This window comes from Mustela nivalis (genome assembly GCF_964662115.1).
Source record: "Mustela nivalis genome assembly, chromosome: 14".
Classification (NCBI taxonomy): domain Eukaryota; kingdom Metazoa; phylum Chordata; class Mammalia; order Carnivora; family Mustelidae; genus Mustela; species Mustela nivalis.
In genome coordinates this window covers 19,189,944-19,209,720 of record NC_139033.1, presented here as the reverse complement: position 1 = coordinate 19,209,720, position 19,777 = coordinate 19,189,944, and the positions used below count along the sequence as shown (strand labels likewise).

Sequence of the window (19,777 nt, the reverse complement as noted above, 5' to 3'; positions counted from 1 at the left end):
CTGTGTCAAATAAATAAATGAAAAAATCTTTTAAAAAAATGAAACAAGGGCGCCTGGGTAGCTCAGTGGGTTAAGCCGCTGCCTTCGGCTCAGGTCATGATCTCAGGGTCCTGGGATCGAGTCCCGCATCGGGCTCTCTGCTCAGCGGGGAGCCTGCTTCCCTCTCTCTCTCTGCCGGCCTCTCTGTCTACTGTGATCTCTCTCTGTCAAATAAATAAAATCTTTAAAAAAAAAAATGAAACAAATTATGTACAGAGTAAAGTAAAGAATTCTTTTATAGCAATAAGAGAAAGAGGACAGGAAAAGCAGGCAACAGGTAAGAACGGGCGGCTTGCAGGTGAGGAGCATGATGGCCAGTGCACGGAAGGACGTTTAAACTCCCCGTAATCAGGAAGTGCGGGTTTTAGAGGCGTCGCTGGTTGGGAAGAAAGAGCGAGGATAGCAGTTGTCATCCTGTAGACAGGCACGTGGGTGACTGTCCCCTCCCAGCAGGGCCCGAGCAGAGCGGTGCTGATTCCCCTCACGGGGGAGCACGTTTGGGGACATGCCCTGCCTCCCTGCCCCCGCGTTCACCTTGGGTTTAAGAGCGGATGTCGGGAAGGCCCTCGTGTCCTTCAGTCAGAAGACGGGCACGTGTGTTCTATGCGGTGAAAGGCGGTGTAGGCGTCGGAGTGATAGCACAGCAGCGGCGTGCTGCCTGCGGGGTGCTGCTCCTGCACGGCGGGACGCTCCCGCCTGTACCTCACTGACCAGCACGGGCGCCGCTCTTCTCGTCCCGGATACGTCTGGGCAGGAGGAGTAGAGACGCCCGCGTGGCCTCAATAAACACCCAAGCAGGGATCTCGTGCATCTACATGAGGACGGTCGGGGGAGCTGCACGGGACTTCCTCCTTCTGGTCTCTCACGGAAAATGGCAGGGCGTGAAGGCGGAGAGGACTAGGTGGTGTGTGCACCGGTGTCGGTAGTGTTCTTTCTGAGTGTCTTCCCGTTCACAAATACTTCCTCCAGTGAAAGGATGATGGTTGCCCTGCTGCTTGCTAGTGATGTGAAGCCGGCTCCTTCTTCCGGGAGAGCAGGAGTCTTCCTGTATCTCACTCCATGAGTGACATCTTCGAAACGCCTCAGTGCGTGTACACGTGAATATGTGATTTACGTGATCTGTAAACCATGGCCAAACAACACAGACCAAATGGTGCCTGGTGGGGGGAGCGTGCGTTTGCCCACGACGTTTTAATACAGCGATGCATCATGTAGCTCGTCTGACGAACATTACATATTAGCTGTACTTTACACGAAGGGACATCCTGAAGTAACAGCACGGTTACAGACGAGGTCTACACCCTTATTTCCATGTGGGATGCGTGTACATTGGCGAGCACCGTGACGGGAGTCGAGGAGATCCTGGTGTCGGTGACTTCTGTGCCTCTCTTCGCCCAGGGCCATCCCGCTCGCCATCTTCCAGGCAGAGCCCACGGTGCGGAAGCACTTCCTCCGGAAGTGGCTCAAGAGCTCTTCCCTCCAAGACTTCGACATTCGGACGGTGAGTACTGACTTTGTTCCTCTGAGGTTTAGAAGGAAGCGTCGACAGCAGAGCGTCCCTGACTCGGGTCAGCATTTTGTCTGCAGTCTTTGGTCTTGTGGTCCTCCCCTGATACGTAGGGAGCTTGTTCCACTTCAGGAAAGCTCAGTGCCGGGGAGGGCCTGGACCCAGGCGCCGCGTTCTTGGGCTGGCTCAGCCCTGCTAAGTCTGGGATCCTGGGAGTCATTTAAGTGCTCTGTGGGATGGGTTTCCCTCTCTGTGAAATGGGTACGTTTCGTCCCAGAATTTCGAGGTGGGTAAAGCGGTCGCAGGAAGCGTTCAGCTCAGTGCTCGGTGTAGAGTGAGCACAGCGCTGCTGCTGCTCCTCTCTCTCACACCCTGTCGCCGTCCCCTTCCCGCCGCCCAGATCCTGGACTGGGACTACTACATCGAGCGTCTGGGGAGCGCCATCCAGAAGATCATCACCATCCCTGCGGCTCTGCAGCAGGTGAGGCCTGCCGGCACAGACAGGGCCCCACGGGCTCCGTGGCCCCGGAACCCTGGGCCTGGCCTGTGCTAGCCAGTCGGACAGGTGATCCGTGCCCCTCTGTGTAGGTGAAGAACCCAGTACCACGCGTCAAGCACCCTGACTGGCTGCACAAGAAACTTCTGGAGAAGAGTGATGTCTGCAGGCAGAAGAAGATCAGTGAGCTCTTCGTCCTGGAGGGCCGGAGACAGGTAGTGCGCCCGGGACGGTGGGGGCCCTGCTGCTGCCATTCACGGGTCTCGGATGTTTCTTTCCTTTGTAAAAAGGTGCGCCTGACATTCGACTTTCTATTTTCCGCTGGGGGGGTCTTCTGGGATCGGATGCACTGAGCCGTCCATTAGGGAGACGGACTGTCTTCTGTGTGATGGTGGTAATTGGACTCAGGGACTCTGTGAATCACTGTGCCAGAGACTTTGGTTTTCTAAACCAGAAAATAAAAACCTGTAGAGACCGTAAAAATACTGAAGGGTGTAATGAAGGGCTTAGCTAAAATCAGAAGAGCCAAAAGAAAATTCTCCAATGCTGAAAATATTTTTAAAGATTTTATCTATTTATTTGTCAGAGAGACCGCAAGAGAGGGAGCACAAGTAGGGGATGGTGGGAGCCCGATGCGGGGCTTGATCCCAGGACCCTGGGATCATGACCCGAGCCAAAGGCAGAGGCTTAACCCACTGAGCCACCCAGGCATCCGGGGAATTAGAAATATTTAATGAGTACTGATCCTTGGGGTGCCTGGGTGGCTCAGTGGGTTAAAGCCTCTGCCTTCGGCTCAGGTCATGATCCCAGGGTCCTGGGATCCAGCCCCACATTGGGCTCTCTGCTCAAGCAGGGAGCCTGCTTCCCTTTCTCTCTCTCTGCCTGCCTCCCTGCCTACTTGTGATCTTTGTCGGTCAAATAAATAAAATCTTTAAAAAAAAGGAAAAGAAAAGAAAGTACTGATCCTATCAAAATTTGTGGTATGCAGCGAAAGAACACTTACATGCATGGTGTCTGTTTGCAAAGATGTTAGCAAACAAAAACAAGTAGGAGATCGAATAAGCATTCAACTGAAGAGTCTTAGCAGCGTACTGAGCTGCGGAGGGAGAAAGACGTTATGAAGGCAAGAGCAGGAAGGAGGGAAGTAAACAGTAAATCCCAAACCTTAGTCTTTGAAGAGACTTAGGAAATAGACAAATCTTTGTCAAGATTGATGAATCTTCTGGCTTTATTTTATTTTACTTTATTTTTATTTACTTTATTTTTGAGACTTTAATGTGTGGGAAGAGCAGGTTGCCGTGGGACTCCAGCGCCGCAGCTTATGGGAGGGTGCGCATTTGAGGGCATGCCGCAGAAGCACACAGTGTAGGGGAGTGACCGGCGCTGTGCTGGCTGGCAACTGGGGGCCGGAGGGAGATGGACCTGTGCTTCACAATATTTTATTTCTTACAAAAAGGGGAGAGCCTTGGAGCAAACGTGGAAAGATGTAAGTGTTTGCTTCGTAGTCATGTTTGAGTGATGTTTTGTTCTGTCTTCACTCTTTTTTTTTTTTTAAAGATTTTATTTATTTATTTGACAGAGAGAGATCACAGGTAGGCAGAGAGGCAGCAGAGAGAGAGGAGGAAGCAGACTCCCTGCTGAGCAGAGAGCCCGATGCGGGGCTCGATCCCAGGACCCTGGGATCATGACCTGAGCCGAAGGCAGTGGTTTAACCCACTGAGCCACCCAGGCGCCCCATCTTCACTCTTTGACATTGAAAGTAGATTGGTCGGTGCACACTGTGCTGTACCAGTGTTTTATCCCGTTGACACTGTTCAGTTGACATACGGTATAATTCTCAAGGTGGAATTATCTGAGAGATCGTGGCATTTTAAGTCTCCTTTGGGTCTTTGCAGGTGGGCATAGCACAGGCTCCACAAGGCACGCAGAGCCTTGGTGCTCCCGACATGGAGGATTTTGGTCTGGTGAAGCCACCACACTCGGCAGTTCCTGTTGCCACTAAGAGGAAGCGTGTCCTCTGGGAGAGCCAGGAGGAGTCACAGGACCTGGAGCTGACAGTGCCCTGGCAGGAAATCTTGGGGCAGCCCCCGGCCCTCGGAACGACCCAGGTAGGAAGCTTCGGAGCCCGGAATAGCCGGTGGAGGAGGGGCAAGGACAGCAGGTGGGCCCACGCTGTGCTCGCTGTGTCCCGTGGAGTCTGCTAAGCAGCTTGGGTACCCCAGGATGGGTCTTGATCTCTGAGGGGGTCAGGAGTTGTCCAGTCCCTAGAAGAGATACGCGGGCTTGGAAGCCACGTGACATAGTCACCGAGGAGGGCGGTTTCTGTTTTACTGCGTGCTCCTCTGTTGCGTTTCTTCTGTCCTCTTCCTGACCTGTCGCACCGTCTGTCCTAGGAAGAGTGGCTGGTCTGGCTCCGCTTCCACAAGAAGAAGTGGCAGCTGCAGGCCCGGCAGCGCCTGGCTCGCAGGAAGAGGCGGCGTCTGGAGGTGGCGGAGGGCGAACCTGTGCCCGGGGCCATCCGGGACAGGCCCGCCACTGGCTTGGGGAGCTTCTTGCGCAGGACCGCCCGCAGCATCTTGGACCTTCCATGGCAGATCGTTCAGGTGTGGACAGCGATCGGTGGGAGTGGGATGCCTCCAAGGGCAGCAGCGCAGCCAGTGGGAAGGTCCTGGGGCTCCTCCGATGGTCTGGCATGGAGGGAAAGGGTGGGCCTTTGCTGGCAAGCGCTTCCTGTGACGAGGCGACGCACGCTGCTCTACACTCCCTGCCTTTCAGATCAGTGAAACCAGCCAGGCGGGCCTGTTCAGGCTGTGGGCGGTCATCGGCAGCGATTTGTACTGCATCAGGCTGAACATCCCCCGCGTGTTCTACGTCAACCAGCGGGTGGCTAAAGCCGAGGAGGGGCCTTCCTATCGCAAGGTATGGGGCCGCAGGAGTTGGTGGTCTGCTGCCCGCTCGGCCTCTAACGTGGTCTCCACCCCGATGGAGGGGCCCCATAAAGAAGGGGCCTCGCAGCTAGAAAGCCAGATGAGCTAGGTGACCATCAGCGAGGTGTGCTGGGGCCTCTGTCTCCCGAGCTCCTCTTGGGGTGCTGTAAGAATTGGAGCGGTGTCTGTGGACTGCTCCGTGAGCAGAGCTGCCGTACTGTCCTGGTGCGCCCTCCTCTTGTGTCTCACGTCCATGGCGCAGGGGAGGGACTAGGTGGACACTGATCTGGGGCTCTTCTGACAGAAACAGCTTTGCTGGGATAGACCTCACGTGCCGCATGAGTCACTCATTTAAAATGTACATTTCAGTGGCTTTCGTGTGTATCGGTCACGCAGCCTCTGCTACAGTCTGCCTTGAACGTTTTTATGACCCTCGGAAGACTCCCAGACCTGTAGCCGCGTCTCCCCTCCCTCTGCCCTCGGTAACCGCTGGTGGCCGTTCTGCCCCTGCGTCAGCCTATTGCGGACGCTTCCTGTAAACGGCAGCCGCGTGACTTCGTTCCACCCAGAGCTCCTTTACGGAGGCTCCGTGCTCATCGCTCGATTGGGTGCCCACAAGCTGATGTGTAGTTGAGGAGATGAGATGTGTGTGTTTGACTGGGAACTAGATTGCAGAGGCTTCCTGGAGGAGGTGAGGCTCGGCTCTGAGGAGGAGTCAGCAGGGTATGGACCCAGCGAGGGCAGCAGACAGCAGGTGATCGGAATTCCTGTCGCTTCCTTGGATGCGGTGGGCGTGGTGGCTTCGAAGGAGGACATCTTCCGGGGACCGTCTCCTGCTCCCCTCTGCAGGGTCTCCCCACTCTGTGGCTCCCCCAGACCAGTGCTCTGACCAGGAGGAGGTGGTTCCTCTCAGATTAAACTCAGAAGACAGCAGGACGGTAAACCAGGCGCATCTGCCGCCCTTGCCGTCGGAGAGCTCCTCTGCGGCTCAGGAGCCCCGGGCTGCTGCTCGAAGTCACCGCCGAGCTTTCAGTTTTCCTCGCAAGGAGGTTGGGCTCTAGCGGGTTCACTCAGTGGCAGTGGCACTTTTCCAGTGATGCGTGTCGTGTTGGAACGGACATCACCACTTAGCTGCATGGTGAGCTCATCGCCCTGTTGTCACCAGGTCAGCCGTGCTCTCCCGCGCTCCAATGTGGTCTACAACCTCTATGAGTACTCGGTGCCCGAGGACATGTACCAGGAGCACATCAACGAGATCAACACCGAGCTGTCGGCCCCAGACATTGAGGGCGTGTATGAGACTCAGGTGGCTGTCCTCCCGGCTCAGCTGAACAAGGGTCCAGTGGGGTGGGGGGGCGGGCAGACGCGTGTGGGATGCACAGGCTAGCAAGCACAACCGTGGGCCCCGTCCGAGACCGTGAACTGCAGCAGCGCGTCTGCCGAAGACACACGGCGGCCCTCACGCTGCCTGTTCCCCCGCCCCCCCCGCCCCGCCCCTTCTAGGTCCCGTTACTGTTCCGGGCCCTGGTGCAGCTGGGCTGTGTGTGTGTGGTCAATAAACAGCTGGTGAGGCACCTGTCGGGCTGGGAGGCCGAAACCTTTGCTCTTGAGCACTTGGAGATGCGTTCTCTGGCCCAGTTCAGCTACCTGGAGCCAGGTATGACGCGTGCCGGCTGCCCCTGCCTGGCCCGGCCCCCAGCGCGCCTCAGGCTGACGGCCGCGTCCTCCCTGCAGGCAGCATCCGCCACCTCTACCTGTACCACCACGCGCAGGGCCACAAAGCCCTCTTCGGCTTGTTCGTGCCCTCCCAGCGCAGAGCGTCTGTGTTCGTGTTGGACACCGTGAGTTCCTGGCAAGGGGAGGTCAAGCCTTTGCCACCCGTGCCTGTGGCGGAGGGGGCCCTGCCACCCACACCTGCTGAGAGGCCTCACGCGGCCTCGGTCGGTCTAGGTGCGAAGCAACCAGATGCCCAGCCTCGGCGCTCTGTACTCAGCCGAGCACAGCCTCATGGTGGAGAAAGTGGGTCCCGAGCTCCTGCCTCCCCCCAAACACACTTTCGAAGTTCGGGCTGAAACCGACATGAAGACCATCTGCAGGGCCATCCAGCGCTTCCTGCTGGCCTACAAGGTGAGCGCGGTCGGGTCTGTGTGTGCGCGCCCCTCCCCCAGCCTGGGACCCTCCCCCCAGGCGCTTTCTTCCCCAATGTCCAGGAGGAGCGCCGTGGACCCACACTCATCGCCGTTCAGTCCAACTGGGAGCTGAAGAGGCTGGCTGGTGAGCTTCCCGTCCTGGAGGAGTTCCCGCTGGTGCCTGTCCACGTGGCCGATAGGATCAGCTACGGCGTCCTGGACTGGCAGCGCCTTGGGGCCCGGCGCATGATCCGCCACTACCTCAACCTGGACACCTGTCTGTCGCAGGCCTTCGAGATGAGCAGGTGAGCGGAGCGCAGGCGCTTCCTCTGTGCTCCCGTGCTCTGGCTGCTCCCCGTTTGCTTGTCCACTTCCTGGGGCTGAGCCCATGCCCCCCGTGCAGGTACTTCCACATCCCCATTGGTAATCTGCCCGAGGACATCTCCACCTTCGGCTCCGACCTCTTCTTTGCCCGCCACCTCCAGCGCCACAGCCACCTGCTCTGGCTGTCCCCTACGTCACGCCCTGACCTGGGTGGCAAGGAGGCCGACGACAATCGCCTCGTCATGGAGTTTGATGACCAGGCCAGTGTGGAGATCAACTGCCCAGGCTGCTACTCCACGGGTGGGTGCTTGAGGCCCACGGGGTCCCCGCCTGCTGGTGCTTCTGCCATTTCTTGCCATTCCATGGTGGCGGGAACGCCGAGCGGTGGGTGCTTCACGCTTGGCTATACCGGTGTGGGAACGGAGTCTGCGGGAGCTTCCATGGCTGTGGGACGAGTGAGGGTGGGCTCCACCATCTGCTCGGTGGCCGTCTTGCCGGCCGGCCCTGGCTGCCGCGGGGAGCAGTGCGTTGTCGGAGCCTGCGCTTGCTGCGGCCGGGCTGCCGCTCCAGAGCCGGGGTGCACAGGGGGCGGTTTCTCTGCGTGCAGTGTGCGTGGAGCTGGACCTGCAGAACCTGGCCGTCAACACCATCCTGCAGTCCCACCACATCAACGACATGGAAGGGGCCGACAGCGTGGGCATCAGCTTCGACGTGCTGCAGCAGGCCTCCCTGGAGGACATGATCACCGGCAATCAGGCCGCCAGCGCCCTGGCCAGCTACGACGAGACCGCGCTCTGCTCCAGCACCTTCAGGTACCCGGGAGCCTGCGGCCCTGAGAGCCTCGCCTTGACCGTTTTTGTCCCGTCCTCTCCCTAAGCAGAAGAGCTGAGTCTGGAATCCAGAAGAAACTTGAGAAGCTCTTGTATCCTCTGCCCTTGTTTTGGAAACCTAAGAGCTAACACACTGTCACTGGGGCATTTTTCCGCCGTGGGCGGCAGAGCCAGAACCCCACGTGGATCCCGGCTCTCTCCTCCGTTTGCTGGGCTTTGCTGCCCTCGGGGCACTGTGCTCTGGCCTCCCTCCTGGGGTGGGAAGCTTGCCGTAGGTGCTGAGTGCAGAGGGAGGCCTGAGGGTGAGAGGAGGGCCCGGCAGTGAGTTTGGACAGTGAGGAGGGAAGAGGCAAAGGTGACAGAATGGGGCAGGCTGGTGCTGGCGACCGTGGGGACATTTGTGCCTTCTTCCAGGATCTTGAAGAGCATGGTGGTGGGCTGGGTGAAGGAGATCACGCAGTACCGCAACGTCTACGCTGACAACCAGGTGATGCACTTCTACCGCTGGCTGCGGGCCCCGTCCTCACTGCTCCACGACCCGGCTCTGCACCGCACGCTCCACAGCATGATGAAGAAGCTCTTTCTGCAGTGAGTGTTGCCGGGCCCGCTCCCGGCCAGGCCGAGCCCTTTGTCCCTCGAACCAGAGAGGCGCTCAGCCAGCACGGCTGCCATCTGGAGCTCATTTCTGGGCTGATAGGCCGGGGTGGTAAAGGTCCTGGGGCGCTTAGTGCCGTCACCCTCTGTGCGGCATCCTTCCAAGCTGTGCTGTGCGTCATGGTCTGTCTGTCTCCTTCCGGCACAAGTCGTCATGCCTTGTGTGTGCTGTGCTGCACCTCTTGTTACCAGTGGACCTTGGAGACTCACGTGTGTGTGTGTCATCCTAATGGGCGCTCAGGCTCAGGCTGCTAGAGATCACCAAGAAGAACGGTTTTGTACCCAAGGTCATGCGAATGAATCTGCAGAATGACCTTCAGCGAGCAGAACTGATGCAAGGTCGATAGACAGTATATGACTAGCCAGGAAGATGCTGATCTGGTGGCTGGTGACAGTTGTACAGCTGACCGTACTCTGGCAGTGATGGGACGCGTGTCCCTAGCCCACTGACGCGGGAAGGTGCTATCGGGATATACTCGTCGCCTGCAATCCTCCTTATAAATGGTTCTGAACTTTCTTTTCAGGTCCTTTTCCAATTTCTCTATAGTTCTGTTGACTTTTTCCTCATCTCTAGGAGTTCTTTCTACATAAAAAGTTAGCCATTTTTGTGTGATCTAAGTTGTATGTTTTCTCCTGTCTTTGATTATGTGTGGTTTTGTTTGTGGTGGGTTTTGCCCTGCAGAAATCTTCATTCACTTTTGCTTCTGGATTTCAAGCGTATTTAGGATAGCTTTTTAGTTCGGGAATCAGCGTGTTGCTCCTGGGGTCTTGTGGTTTCTCTGCTGCTGTGACCGGTGGTTCTAACCTTCGTCTGCAGGCTCATCGCTGAGTTCAAGCGCTTGGGGTCCTCCGTCGTCTACGCCAACTTCAACCGCATCATCCTCTGCACGAAGAAGCGGCGGGTTGAAGACGCCCTGGCCTACGTGGAGTACGTCACCAACAGGTGTCGGCAGCGCCGGAGTTCTCCCTCCTGTCCTTCTCTGAGACGTTTAGCTTCCGCTGAGGGACGTTCCTGTCGGGGCTCGTAGCACAGATCTGTTCGTAATGAATGTTTCCTACCGTTGCACAGCCTCAAGAAGCCTTTAATTTACTTTCTTTTTTGAAAGATATTTGTGCTAGTATAGAATTACAGGTGCATCTGTTTTGAAAGTTTTGAAAATTTCTCTATTTCTTTCTGGGTAATTTCCTTCGTCGCATCCTTAGACTCGCTCGTCATCTCCCGCAGGGCTTGGCCTGCCGCTGGCCCCATCCCGCGGCCTTCTCGTGGCGAAAGGCCCGGTGGGGTCCTACGCATTCCTAGGGCCTGTGCAGCACATTCTATGTTTATTCTAGTCTGTCACTACATTGAGGTCAGGTCTAATAACCTTTTATGTGGTCTGTTCTGCCCACGGTCACACTCGTGTCCGCTCTGATTTGTGTTCGCTGGGTAGGTTTTTCTCCCGATCCCATGTCGTGTTTCTCTGCTCCTTGGCAGAGCTGCTGACAGCGATTAGACGCCAGCCGCTGCGAATCCGTGCGGACGCCCTGTGTGTTGGGTGCTCTTGTGTTTCGTTCTTCTGTGAATACTCCAGAGCTTTGTTCCTAGGAAACAAACCGAACCTTCCGGGCACTTCTGGAGATTTGGAGGCAGGACTGTTGCGAGCACAGCCCTGGGGCCTCGTGACTTGTGACTCTCGGACAGTGGTGCAGCGCTCGGTCGCCCTCGCCCCAGCTTCATGTTGTCTTGCACACACGTGCTGCACGCTCTGCTCCGCGTGCTTGGGGCACGCCCGGGGAGGCCCCGGCGTCTTCCGCAGCTCTTGTGTCTCTGCTCCCCTCGAGCACCAGTTCCTGCCACTCCCTCTGGGTTGGTGCAGAAGCCTCATCAGCGGCGTGTTTGTGCTGTTCCCTAGAAGGCGTGAGGAGTCATACGGTCTGAATCCACCTTAAGTTCGTCGTTAGGTGGAGGATAAGCGCGTATAAAAATAAAAAGGAAAGTGGAGAAAAAGAGAGAAACTATAGATTGCACTGAAGCAATTTCTGTTTTGCTTCCTTTTAGCATCCATTCCAAAGAGCTCTTCCATTCCCTGACAATTTCTTTCTCCCGGTCCTGGGAATTTCTTCTCTGGATGGATCCCTCCAACTACGGTGGAATCAAAGGCAGCGTTCCGTCTCGTATTCACTGCGGACAGGTAAGACCTGACCATCTTGGAGCACTGGGGATCTGAAATGACTCGGGTCCGTATTTGTCCCTTTGCACACATTTGGTGATTGCGGGCGGAGGGCCTGGTGTGGTCCCAGACTGCATCTCGCAGCAGCACACAACCGAGCACGCTGCTTTTGCGGGGCCTGGGGAGAAGGGAGGAGCAGGTGGGCAGGTGGAGAACACACAGCCCAGCCGCGGGAAAGACTCAGATGAACACAAAGCAGGGGAGGGGCTGAGAGCAGCCGTGGGGCAGGGGCTGGTTCAGATGGGAAGGATGTGGGGCTGTAAGGAGGGGACAGGCAAACCGGGTTGGAAGAGCTAGGCCGGGGGCGAGTGTCAGGCGGCCGTGACACCAGGGCAGGCCTGGGGCGGCGCCCACAGGTGCAGCACAGAGCAGCTAGGACCAGGCCACTTGGGACCAAACACCGAGTTGGAGATTTGGCTTTTAGTGATAGAACGATTCTGAGCAGGGATGTGTCGGCCTGACGTCCACGAGGGCCGCATGTTGTGGGCAGCGCTGTAGAAGGGCAGGACGCGGTCAGCGAGACAGACTTGGGTGTGTTTGGAAGATGGAGGGAATAGGCCAGTGGGATGGGCTTGGGCGGCACCCAGGCGTGTGAAGCCGGGTGTCTGTTGGCAGGTGGATGGGGAGGACAGCAAGTGCGGGTGAGGGGAGCCGTGCTTGGCCGGGTGTGTGGTGGGCACGAGGTCCGCCTGCCCTCAGGACTGAGCGTGGCTGGGGAAGCACGGCCTGTGGCAGGAGGTGTGCGGAGACATCATACCTGGACTGACAGAAGGCAGCGGTGGTTGCTGCTCTAGGGATGCGGGGGCCGTCAACCTGCACACGCTGGGGAGAAGGGCCCCCTCTAGAGGGGCATCTGGTCACGTGGGAGAGAGCTGCAGAAGCACCGTGTGGACTGGGGTCTCCGGCCCAGGAGATCTGGGATTCACACAAGAGAACTAGCCACCCGAGGTCACCACTTGTGATCTTCCTGCCCTGGAAAGGGGGAGTTGAAGAATCTTGAAGTGAATTATCTGGAGGAACAAAGTGAGAGTCCCCGTCACCCTGGGTGGCGTGCTTCTGCCCTAAGGGACCCCCTCTTCAGAGCTGTCCTGCGGGAATCCTGTCAGGCCCAGGGACTCGGGGGACTGGGTGAGCCTCACGGGACAGAAGGGTCGGGAGAGCCAGGTGGGGAATGACCTGGCTTCCTGCTGCTGGGGCCAGGACACAGCTGGGGCTGGGGCTGTGTCACAGCAGGGGTCCCCAGAAGAGGACAGAGAGGAGGAGGAGGAGGAAGAGGAGGCCGAGGCGGAAGAGGAGGAGGGGGACGGTGCGCCGGAGCCTGACGTGGAGGACAAGCTGGAAAACAACTGGAACATCGTGCAGTTCCTGCCGCAGGCAGCCTCGTGCCAGAGCTACTTCCTCATGATCGTGTCAGGTGAGCCGCCCGCCCGCCGCGGCCCCGGTGTGCGTGGGGACCTGTGCCCTGGCGGCGTGGATGGTCAGCCGCGCCCCGGCCGCAGGGCTCCCGAGAGAGGCCCTGTTTGCCCCGCGGCCTCGGCCTCGCCGCTGTGCGTCTGTGCGTGCCCCGAGGTCTTCCCTTCCCCTCTGGAGCAGACACAGCTGCTGGCGCCGTCCAGAAGGTGCGCGCATGCAGGGGTCTGGCTCTGGGTGTGTGGCAGGCGGTTCTCCAGCCTCCCCAGCCGAGCGCAGGTCCGCCAGGGCAGCGGGAGTTCACCGGGGCAGTGAGGGTCCGCCGCGACAGCAGCCTGACCCTCAAGGCCGCGCTCTCCATGCAGCGTACATCGTGGCGGTGTACCACAGCATGAAGGAGGAGCTGCGGCGCAGCGCCCCGGGAAGCACGCCCCTCAGACGCCGGGGGCCCAGCCAGCTGTCCCAGGACGCCCCGGCGGCCGGCGCCCTGCCTGGTGAGCACGCCCCGGCCGTGTCCCGGGGTCCTGGGGCCCCCCCACTCCTGCCCTCCACGCCCCATCACAACACGGGGGACACAGCCGCCTCCCTGCCCTCCTAGGAATGATCACCTTCTCTCAAGACTACGTGGCCAACGAGCTCACGCAGAGCTTCTTCAGCATCACTCAGAAGATTCAGAAGAAGGTCACGGGCTCGCGGAATTCCGCTGAGCTGTCCAGCTTGTTCCCGCGGCTCCCGGGCTCCCACCTCCTGCTCAACAACCCCGCGCTCGAGTTCGTCAAGTATGTGTGCAAGGTGAGGCTGCGACCCACACCTGCGGGGCTGGGGCCCAAGGGGTCCATGGGGCGGGGCAGGAGGGCAGCTTCATGCATGGGGGGGGGAGGCAACCTCGTGCACAGGTGGCTCTGAGGGCACGGGGTCGTTATGGTGTGCAGGGCTGGGTGGGGAGGTGGCTGGGGCGGGAGAGCGGCCTCATGTGCGGGGTGGGGGGGGTCATCTGTGTGGGGACGGGTCGTCCATGTGCGCAGGGCGGGGGCGGGAGGGTGACTTCGTGGGTGGGTGGGGGGGCGTGTGCTCGTGTGCAGGGGAGGCATAGTTGCCCAAAGGACATACTCAGGTGACTCCATCATCACTTGCTGCCCCATCGGGGCAGCTGCTGTGCGAGGCATTGGGGGTGAGAAGGAGATAAGACAGGAGAGACCCCTATCCTCAAGGAGCCTGTGTGTCAGTGAGGGGTAGGTGGGCTCGGAGGAATGGGGCAGGGCCGGTGAGGAAGATGGGGACCATGGTGAGACCCCATTGACTTGCAGGGCCTGGCCAGGTGCACCCCAGGGAGAAGGTCCATGCAAAGGCCCTGGGGTAGTAGGATCTGGGGGTGCTGGTGAGAGGCACGTGTGGAGTGGTGAAATGGTTGTGCGTGATCTGGTGGCTGGTGGGAGCCGGAACATGCCGTGATGCGCGTGGCGGTGGGGGAGAGCTTGCTGGCAGCTCCATGCCTCTCTGGGAAAGGCAGGCCGAGCCCGCCATGGGATTGTATTACCAGATGGCTCCCTCGCAGGCGTCACCTCTGCCGGAGAGAGGCTTTGCTGCGGGTCAGGTTACCTTCCCGCAAACTGCCTTTCGGGGCCGGGCTCAGGTGACTGCTGCTGCCGTCGAAGGAGTAGCTCAGTATGCCGTCTGGCCACTGTCGTGGACTGCACAATTTTCAATATCTGGATAACTTCCCTACAGTGAGATCTCACCGTTGTTCACGTGTGGTGTGTGAGTTTTGGCAAAGACCCACAGTGCCACGTCTCCGGCACAGTCAGGATGCAGAACGTTTTACCATCCTGCGAACAGGGCACCCGTCTTGGCACGCACCGAACTGTCTGTTCCATCTGTCCCGTGTCCCTGTGCTTCCTGACAGGCGCGCGCAGGTCACTCTGTGGGGTGTGGCTGTGGGAGCTCACAGAGTGCTGAAGCCGCTGACGGTGGGGGGGGGGGGCTAAAACAGGCACCGCGGGGGTCAGCCACGCCTGCCCTGCCCTTCCTGGAGCCGCCCGTCTGGCCCTGCATGGTCATGTCCCTTTCCGTCTGGCTTCTTTGACTTGGCGGAAGGGGTCCGTGCTCCTTCCCCGTTGCTGCCTGTTCCGGTGCTCTCTGTCCCGCTCTGCGACTGAGAGGCGTCCTGTTGTGCGGAAGAGCCGGGGTTGGTCTTGCAGTGGCTGAGTACATCTGGGATTTTATTGTTGGATTTTTATTGTTGGATTTTTTAAGACTGGAGTTGCTATAAACATTCATTTCTTTGTTCTTGAAAGGTTTTATTTGAGAGAGAGCTAGCTAGAGAGAGCACAAGCAGGGAGGAGAGGGAGGAGCAGTTTCCTTGCGAGCGGGGAGCTCCGCGTGGGACTCGATCCCAGGACCGCAGCCTGAGCCAGAGGTGGACGCTTCACCCAGGCGCCCCTGCTCTCTCATTCTCATACAGGTTTTTGTGTGAGCATACGTTTCATTTTATCGGAACTTAAATTTTATGGGGCAAAGATGGAGGAGGGGGATTGTCTGGGTCTTGTCCTAGTGCGGACTCCTAAAGCGGCGGGTCCGGTTTGCATTCCCGCCGGCGGCCTATGAGCAGAGGCCAGCTGCTCCACGTGCCTCCCAGCTCCCGGGCATTGTCAGAAGTTGAGCTTTGCGGATAGGTGTGTGGTGGTATCTCATTTTTAATTTGTATTTCCCCAGTACTGATGATGCTGAGTGTTTTTTCACATGCTGCTTTTTTGTCCATACATCTTTGGTGAAATGTCTAAATGTTTTGCCCATTATTAAAAAGGAGGTCTTTTTTTTTTTTGAGGTCATGTTTCTTATTTTTGAGGGTTTTTGTAAACAAAAGATTATTTGAGAGTGGAGTGGGGTGGATATTAGCAGGGGGTAGGGGGAGAGGGAGAAGCAGACTCCCCGCTGAGCAGGGAGCCTGACGCAGGACTTGATCCCAGGACCTTGGGACCATGACCTGAGCCAAAGGAGACGTTTAACTGACTGAGCCACACAGGTGCCCCCTTATTTTTTAGTTTTAAGAGTTCTTCATATATTTTTTTCCAAACGTTGGTTTACTTTTTCAGAATTCTCCTAACAGTATTTTTTCGGTGAGTGGATCTTAACTTTAATTCATCAAAATTTTTTTTTCTCGGGCTCCTAGGTAGCTCAGTGGGTTAAGCCTCTGCCTTCAGCTTAGGTCATGATCCCAGAGCCCTGGGATCAGTCCTGCATCAGCTTCCTGCCCAGTGGGAAGTCTGCTGCTCTGCCCCTACCCTGGCTTGTGCGCTTTCTCTCTCTCCCTCTCGCTCCCTCTCTCTAAGAAAATAAATAAAATATTTGAAAAGAAATTTATTTTTCTTAGAGGGGTGGGGCAGAGGGAGGTGAAGAGAGAGAATCTTAAGCAGGGCCTGGAGCCGGACACGGGGCTGGACTTCACAACCCTGAGATCATGACCTGAGCCAAAATCAAGAGTCGGAAGGTTAACGGACTGAGCCACCACTAGACTTTTTTTAATAGGGTGAGCTCTTACTGTCCTGTATAAGAGTGGGAGGAGGGGTAGAGGGAGGGTCTTCAAGCGGAGCACAGAGCCCGATTTGGGCGGGTGGGAGGGAGCAGCCGGATCCCCCAAACCATGAGATCACGACCTGGGCCAAAAGCAAGGGTCGGAGGCTTCATGGACTGAGCTACCTGGGAGCCCTTGAGTTAATTTTTATGCGGTGTGCATGTTTTAGACCGAGGTTGGTATTCCTGTGTCAGTGTGTCTAATGATCCCAGTACTACTGATCTGAAAAGACTGGCCTCTCTGCATCGGATAGTCTCGGTGTCTGTGTCAGAGCTTACGTGGCCGTGTGCACGTACGCGTCTTCTGGGTCCCCATCCACCTCACTGTTTTCTAACCCACGTCGTCTTGAATGATGTGACTTTATCAGTAAGTCTTGGAAACCGGACAGTGTGACTGCTTCAACTTTATTTTTCTTTTTTCCAAATCGCTCTGGCTAGTCCATCTAGTTCCTTTGCTTTCCATATAATATTTGAATCAGTATATCGGTTCCCTACCCAGAGGAAAAGAATCCTTTTAGAATGTAGGTTGGAGTCCTTTTAATCTAGGTAATTTTAGGGAGGATTAACATCTGAGTGCTTAGAGTCTTAGCTCGTGAACCCCTGTATCTTCCCGTTTCTCTGGCCCATGTTCCATTTCTCCAGCAGTGTGTGGGGTTTTTGGCATATAAATACCGCACACGTTCGCACCTAAGGTTTTCAGGTTGTTTGGTGCTATTGTGATGGTGCTGACTCTTTTAAACTTCAGCTTCTGTTTCTTCAGTGCTACTGTGTAGACACACACAATATTTGTATACAGACCTATCTCCTGTATCACATCTTTTTTATGCATTCACTTACCAGGGGACACTTGGGCTGCTGCTGTAATGGGCGACTCTAAATAATGCCACAGTAAATGTAGTGACAATGCGGTAGTAAATGTGATGATGCCGTAGTAAATGTAGGGGTGCACAGATCTTTTTCAATTAGGGTTTGCTTTTATCTTTTTTTAGTGTTTTCTTTTCTTTTTTTAAAGCAAATACCCAGTAGCGGAAGTACTGAATCTTAGGGCAGCTCTATTTCTAACTCACTAAGGACCCTCCACACTGTTTCCACAGTGGCCGCCCCAGCACGCACCCCACCAGCAGTGCACGAGGGCTCCCTTTTCTCTGCCTCCTCCCCACACCTGCTGTTTCTTGTGTTTCTTATTTTAGCCGTTCTGACAGGCGGGAGACGGCCCCTCATTGTGGTTTCGCTTCGCGTTTCCCTGATCACGAGTGATGTTGCGTATCTTCTTGTGTGTCTGTTGGCCGTCTAGATACGGCATTGATTTTTATTTTTTTTAAAGATTTTATTTATTTATTTGACACAGACAGAGATTACAAGTAGGCAGAGAGGCAGGCAGAGAGAGGGAGAAAGAAGCAGGCTCCCTGCCGAGCAGAGAGCCCCATGCGGGGCTTGATCCCAGGACCCTGAGATCACGACCGGAGCCGAAGGCGGTGTAGCTCAACCCACTGAGCCACCCAGGTGTCCCGACGCTAGTGTTTTCGAAGAGTGATGGCATGAGCAGCTGTAGGGTGTCCGTGCTTTGGGTGTGTGCTTATGGTCACTCCCAGGCTCAGTCATCCCCCCTCCTCTCAAGGGCACCGGCATCAAGACTACAGATAGGGGCGCCTGAGTGGCTCAGTGGGTTAATAAGCCTTTGCCTTCGGCTCGGGTCATGATCCCTGGGATCGAGTCCTGCATTGGGCTCTCTGCTCAGTGGGGAGCCTGCTTCTCCTCATCTCTTTCTGTCTGTTTCTCTGCCGTCTTGTGATTTCTCTCTCTGTCAAATAAATAAATAAAATCTTTATTAAAAAAAAAAACATTGCAGATAAATAAATGCAGACTCCCCATGCGACACAGGTGGCGGCAGTGGGGGGCCCGGCGAGCGAGCGGGGGGAACTCTCCCCGCACGGGGTTGGGGCCCCCATGGGTGTGTGGCGCTTGTCCTCAGCACCTCAGCTCCAGCCTCTGCAACAGAAAACTGAACGTATGGTTCAGAAGGACTCAGCAAGATCTCTTTCTAGCAAAGACCTATAAAATCTGGGTCATTAAAAAGTGCCTACGTAGATCAGCTATAGTTCAATAATAAACAAATAATAATAATGCTGATAAAAAATAGCTTACTGAAGAAAAGGAAGCTATTTTTTTTTAAGATTTTATTTATCTATTTGACAGAGATCACAAGCAGGCAGAGAGGCAGGCAGAGAGAGAGAGGAGGAAGCAGGCTCCCCGCTGAGAGCCCGATGCGGGACTCGATCCCAGGACCCCGAGATCATGACCCGAGCCAAAGTCAGAGGCTTTAACTCACTGAGCCACCCGGGTGCCCCGACGGCACTGATTTTTAAATATTGATCCAGCCTTGCATTCCTGAGATCCGGAGTTACCACAGAGAGCCTGAGCAGTGAGTCCCTCTTGGTCAGGATGAGCTCTCCTCTGTGTGGCTCAGTGCGTTCGGTTTATTGGTGTTCTATTGGAGATTTTGAGTGCACGTGAAGGCTGTTGGTCTGCTGTTTTCTTTACTGTCTTTGGTTTCAGGGTGCTCCCTCATAAAATGAGTTTAAATGTGTTTCCCCTTTTATGTTTCCCAGAAGATGCTAGTAGAATATTCTTGCCTAGATGTTTGGGAATTCACTAGTGAAATCTCTTTTCATTTTTTTTCTCTTTAATTCAATCCAATTTTTTCATCCGAACTTTATAATCTGTAGGTTTTTTGAGCCTAACAGGTTATGGATCCTCACTGTACGCACTTGCAAATTTACCTCCTTGCCGTGGTCTACTTGTCTCGCCGGAGAGGGTGGTGGGCTTCAAGTTTGACTGTAACTCGTTCTCTCAAAAATGTCTTCCAAGTGGTTTTGGTTCTGTGGTGTGGGAGAGGTCTCCAGAGATGTCGGTCCTGCCCTTTCCTCTCCTATCGGGATAGGGCTTCCTCCGTGGTCTGCAGGCTTCCCGGCGTCAGCTGCACGGGCTCTAGTGGGAGACTGCAGAGGCTTCTCTAGGCGGGCGTGGGAGCCCCCCAGCAGCGGGGCTTGAAATCCCCCACTCTGCGAGTGAGACCGTGAAGTCTCGTCGTTTCGGACGACAGTCCGTGAGGAGGAAGGAGTCAGGAGGAGGACGGGAGGGCCCGTCGGTGTGCCCCAGAGTCCCCTGCAGCTGACAGAAACCGTGAGCCTTGGGATGGGGGCAGGGCCTCTGCACGCAGGGCCCCACACTGAGGATCCAGTGGTGTGGCTGCCGCAACTCCCCTCCTCTGACGCTCCCCGCGGGAAAAAGGAGGGGCAGGGGGGTGCCGAGAAACGGCAGCTCCAAGAGTCCCCCGCACGCTTTCCCAGTCCTGACAGCCGGGAGGCCCAGGGGGCCATCCCTGACTCGGGCTCCTTCTCTGAAGGTGCTGTCTCTGGACACGAACATCACAAACCAGGTGAACAAGCTGAACCGAGACCTGCTTCGTCTCGTGGACGTGGGCGAGTTCTCGGAGGAGGCCCAGTTCCGAGACCCCTGCCGCTCCTACGTGCTCCCCGAGGTCATCTGCCGCAGCTGTAACTTCTGCCGGGACCTGGACCTGTGCAAGGAGTCCTCCTTCTCTCAGGTGCGCAGCGGCCGCGTCCTTGCCGTCGGTCAGGACGGGAGATGCTCTGGGCCCCTCCACAAGCGTCCGTGTGA

At 56.6% G+C, this 19,777-nt stretch overlaps 1 protein-coding gene across 2 annotated transcripts in view; it reads left to right on the top strand.

Annotated features, from left to right (window-relative positions):
- The window catches only part of POLE (DNA polymerase epsilon, catalytic subunit), a 46,625-nt gene that overhangs the window by 24,244 nt on the left and 2,604 nt on the right, over positions 1-19,777 (top strand). The window contains exons 27-46 of one of the 2 annotated variants that reach the window (XM_082699902.1): positions 1,438-1,540; positions 1,947-2,027; positions 2,135-2,257; positions 3,938-4,150; positions 4,436-4,645; positions 4,818-4,961; positions 6,135-6,275; positions 6,473-6,626; positions 6,704-6,810; positions 6,920-7,096; positions 7,180-7,403; positions 7,502-7,722; positions 8,030-8,234; positions 8,667-8,840; positions 9,724-9,849; positions 10,945-11,077; positions 12,350-12,530; positions 12,892-13,020; positions 13,125-13,318; positions 19,503-19,703. In XM_082699902.1, the coding sequence (XP_082556028.1) occupies positions 1,438-1,540; positions 1,947-2,027; positions 2,135-2,257; positions 3,938-4,150; positions 4,436-4,645; positions 4,818-4,961; positions 6,135-6,275; positions 6,473-6,626; positions 6,704-6,810; positions 6,920-7,096; positions 7,180-7,403; positions 7,502-7,722; positions 8,030-8,234; positions 8,667-8,840; positions 9,724-9,849; positions 10,945-11,077; positions 12,350-12,530; positions 12,892-13,020; positions 13,125-13,318; positions 19,503-19,703 (3,241 nt within the window). Of the gene's footprint in view, positions 1-1,437; positions 1,541-1,946; positions 2,028-2,134; positions 2,258-3,937; positions 4,151-4,435; positions 4,646-4,817; positions 4,962-6,134; positions 6,276-6,472; positions 6,627-6,703; positions 6,811-6,919; positions 7,097-7,179; positions 7,404-7,501; positions 7,723-8,029; positions 8,235-8,666; positions 8,841-9,723; positions 9,850-10,944; positions 11,078-12,346; positions 12,531-12,891; positions 13,021-13,124; positions 13,319-19,502; positions 19,704-19,777 lie in introns of both variants that reach the window. The other variant, XM_082699901.1, reaches the window with a different exon arrangement.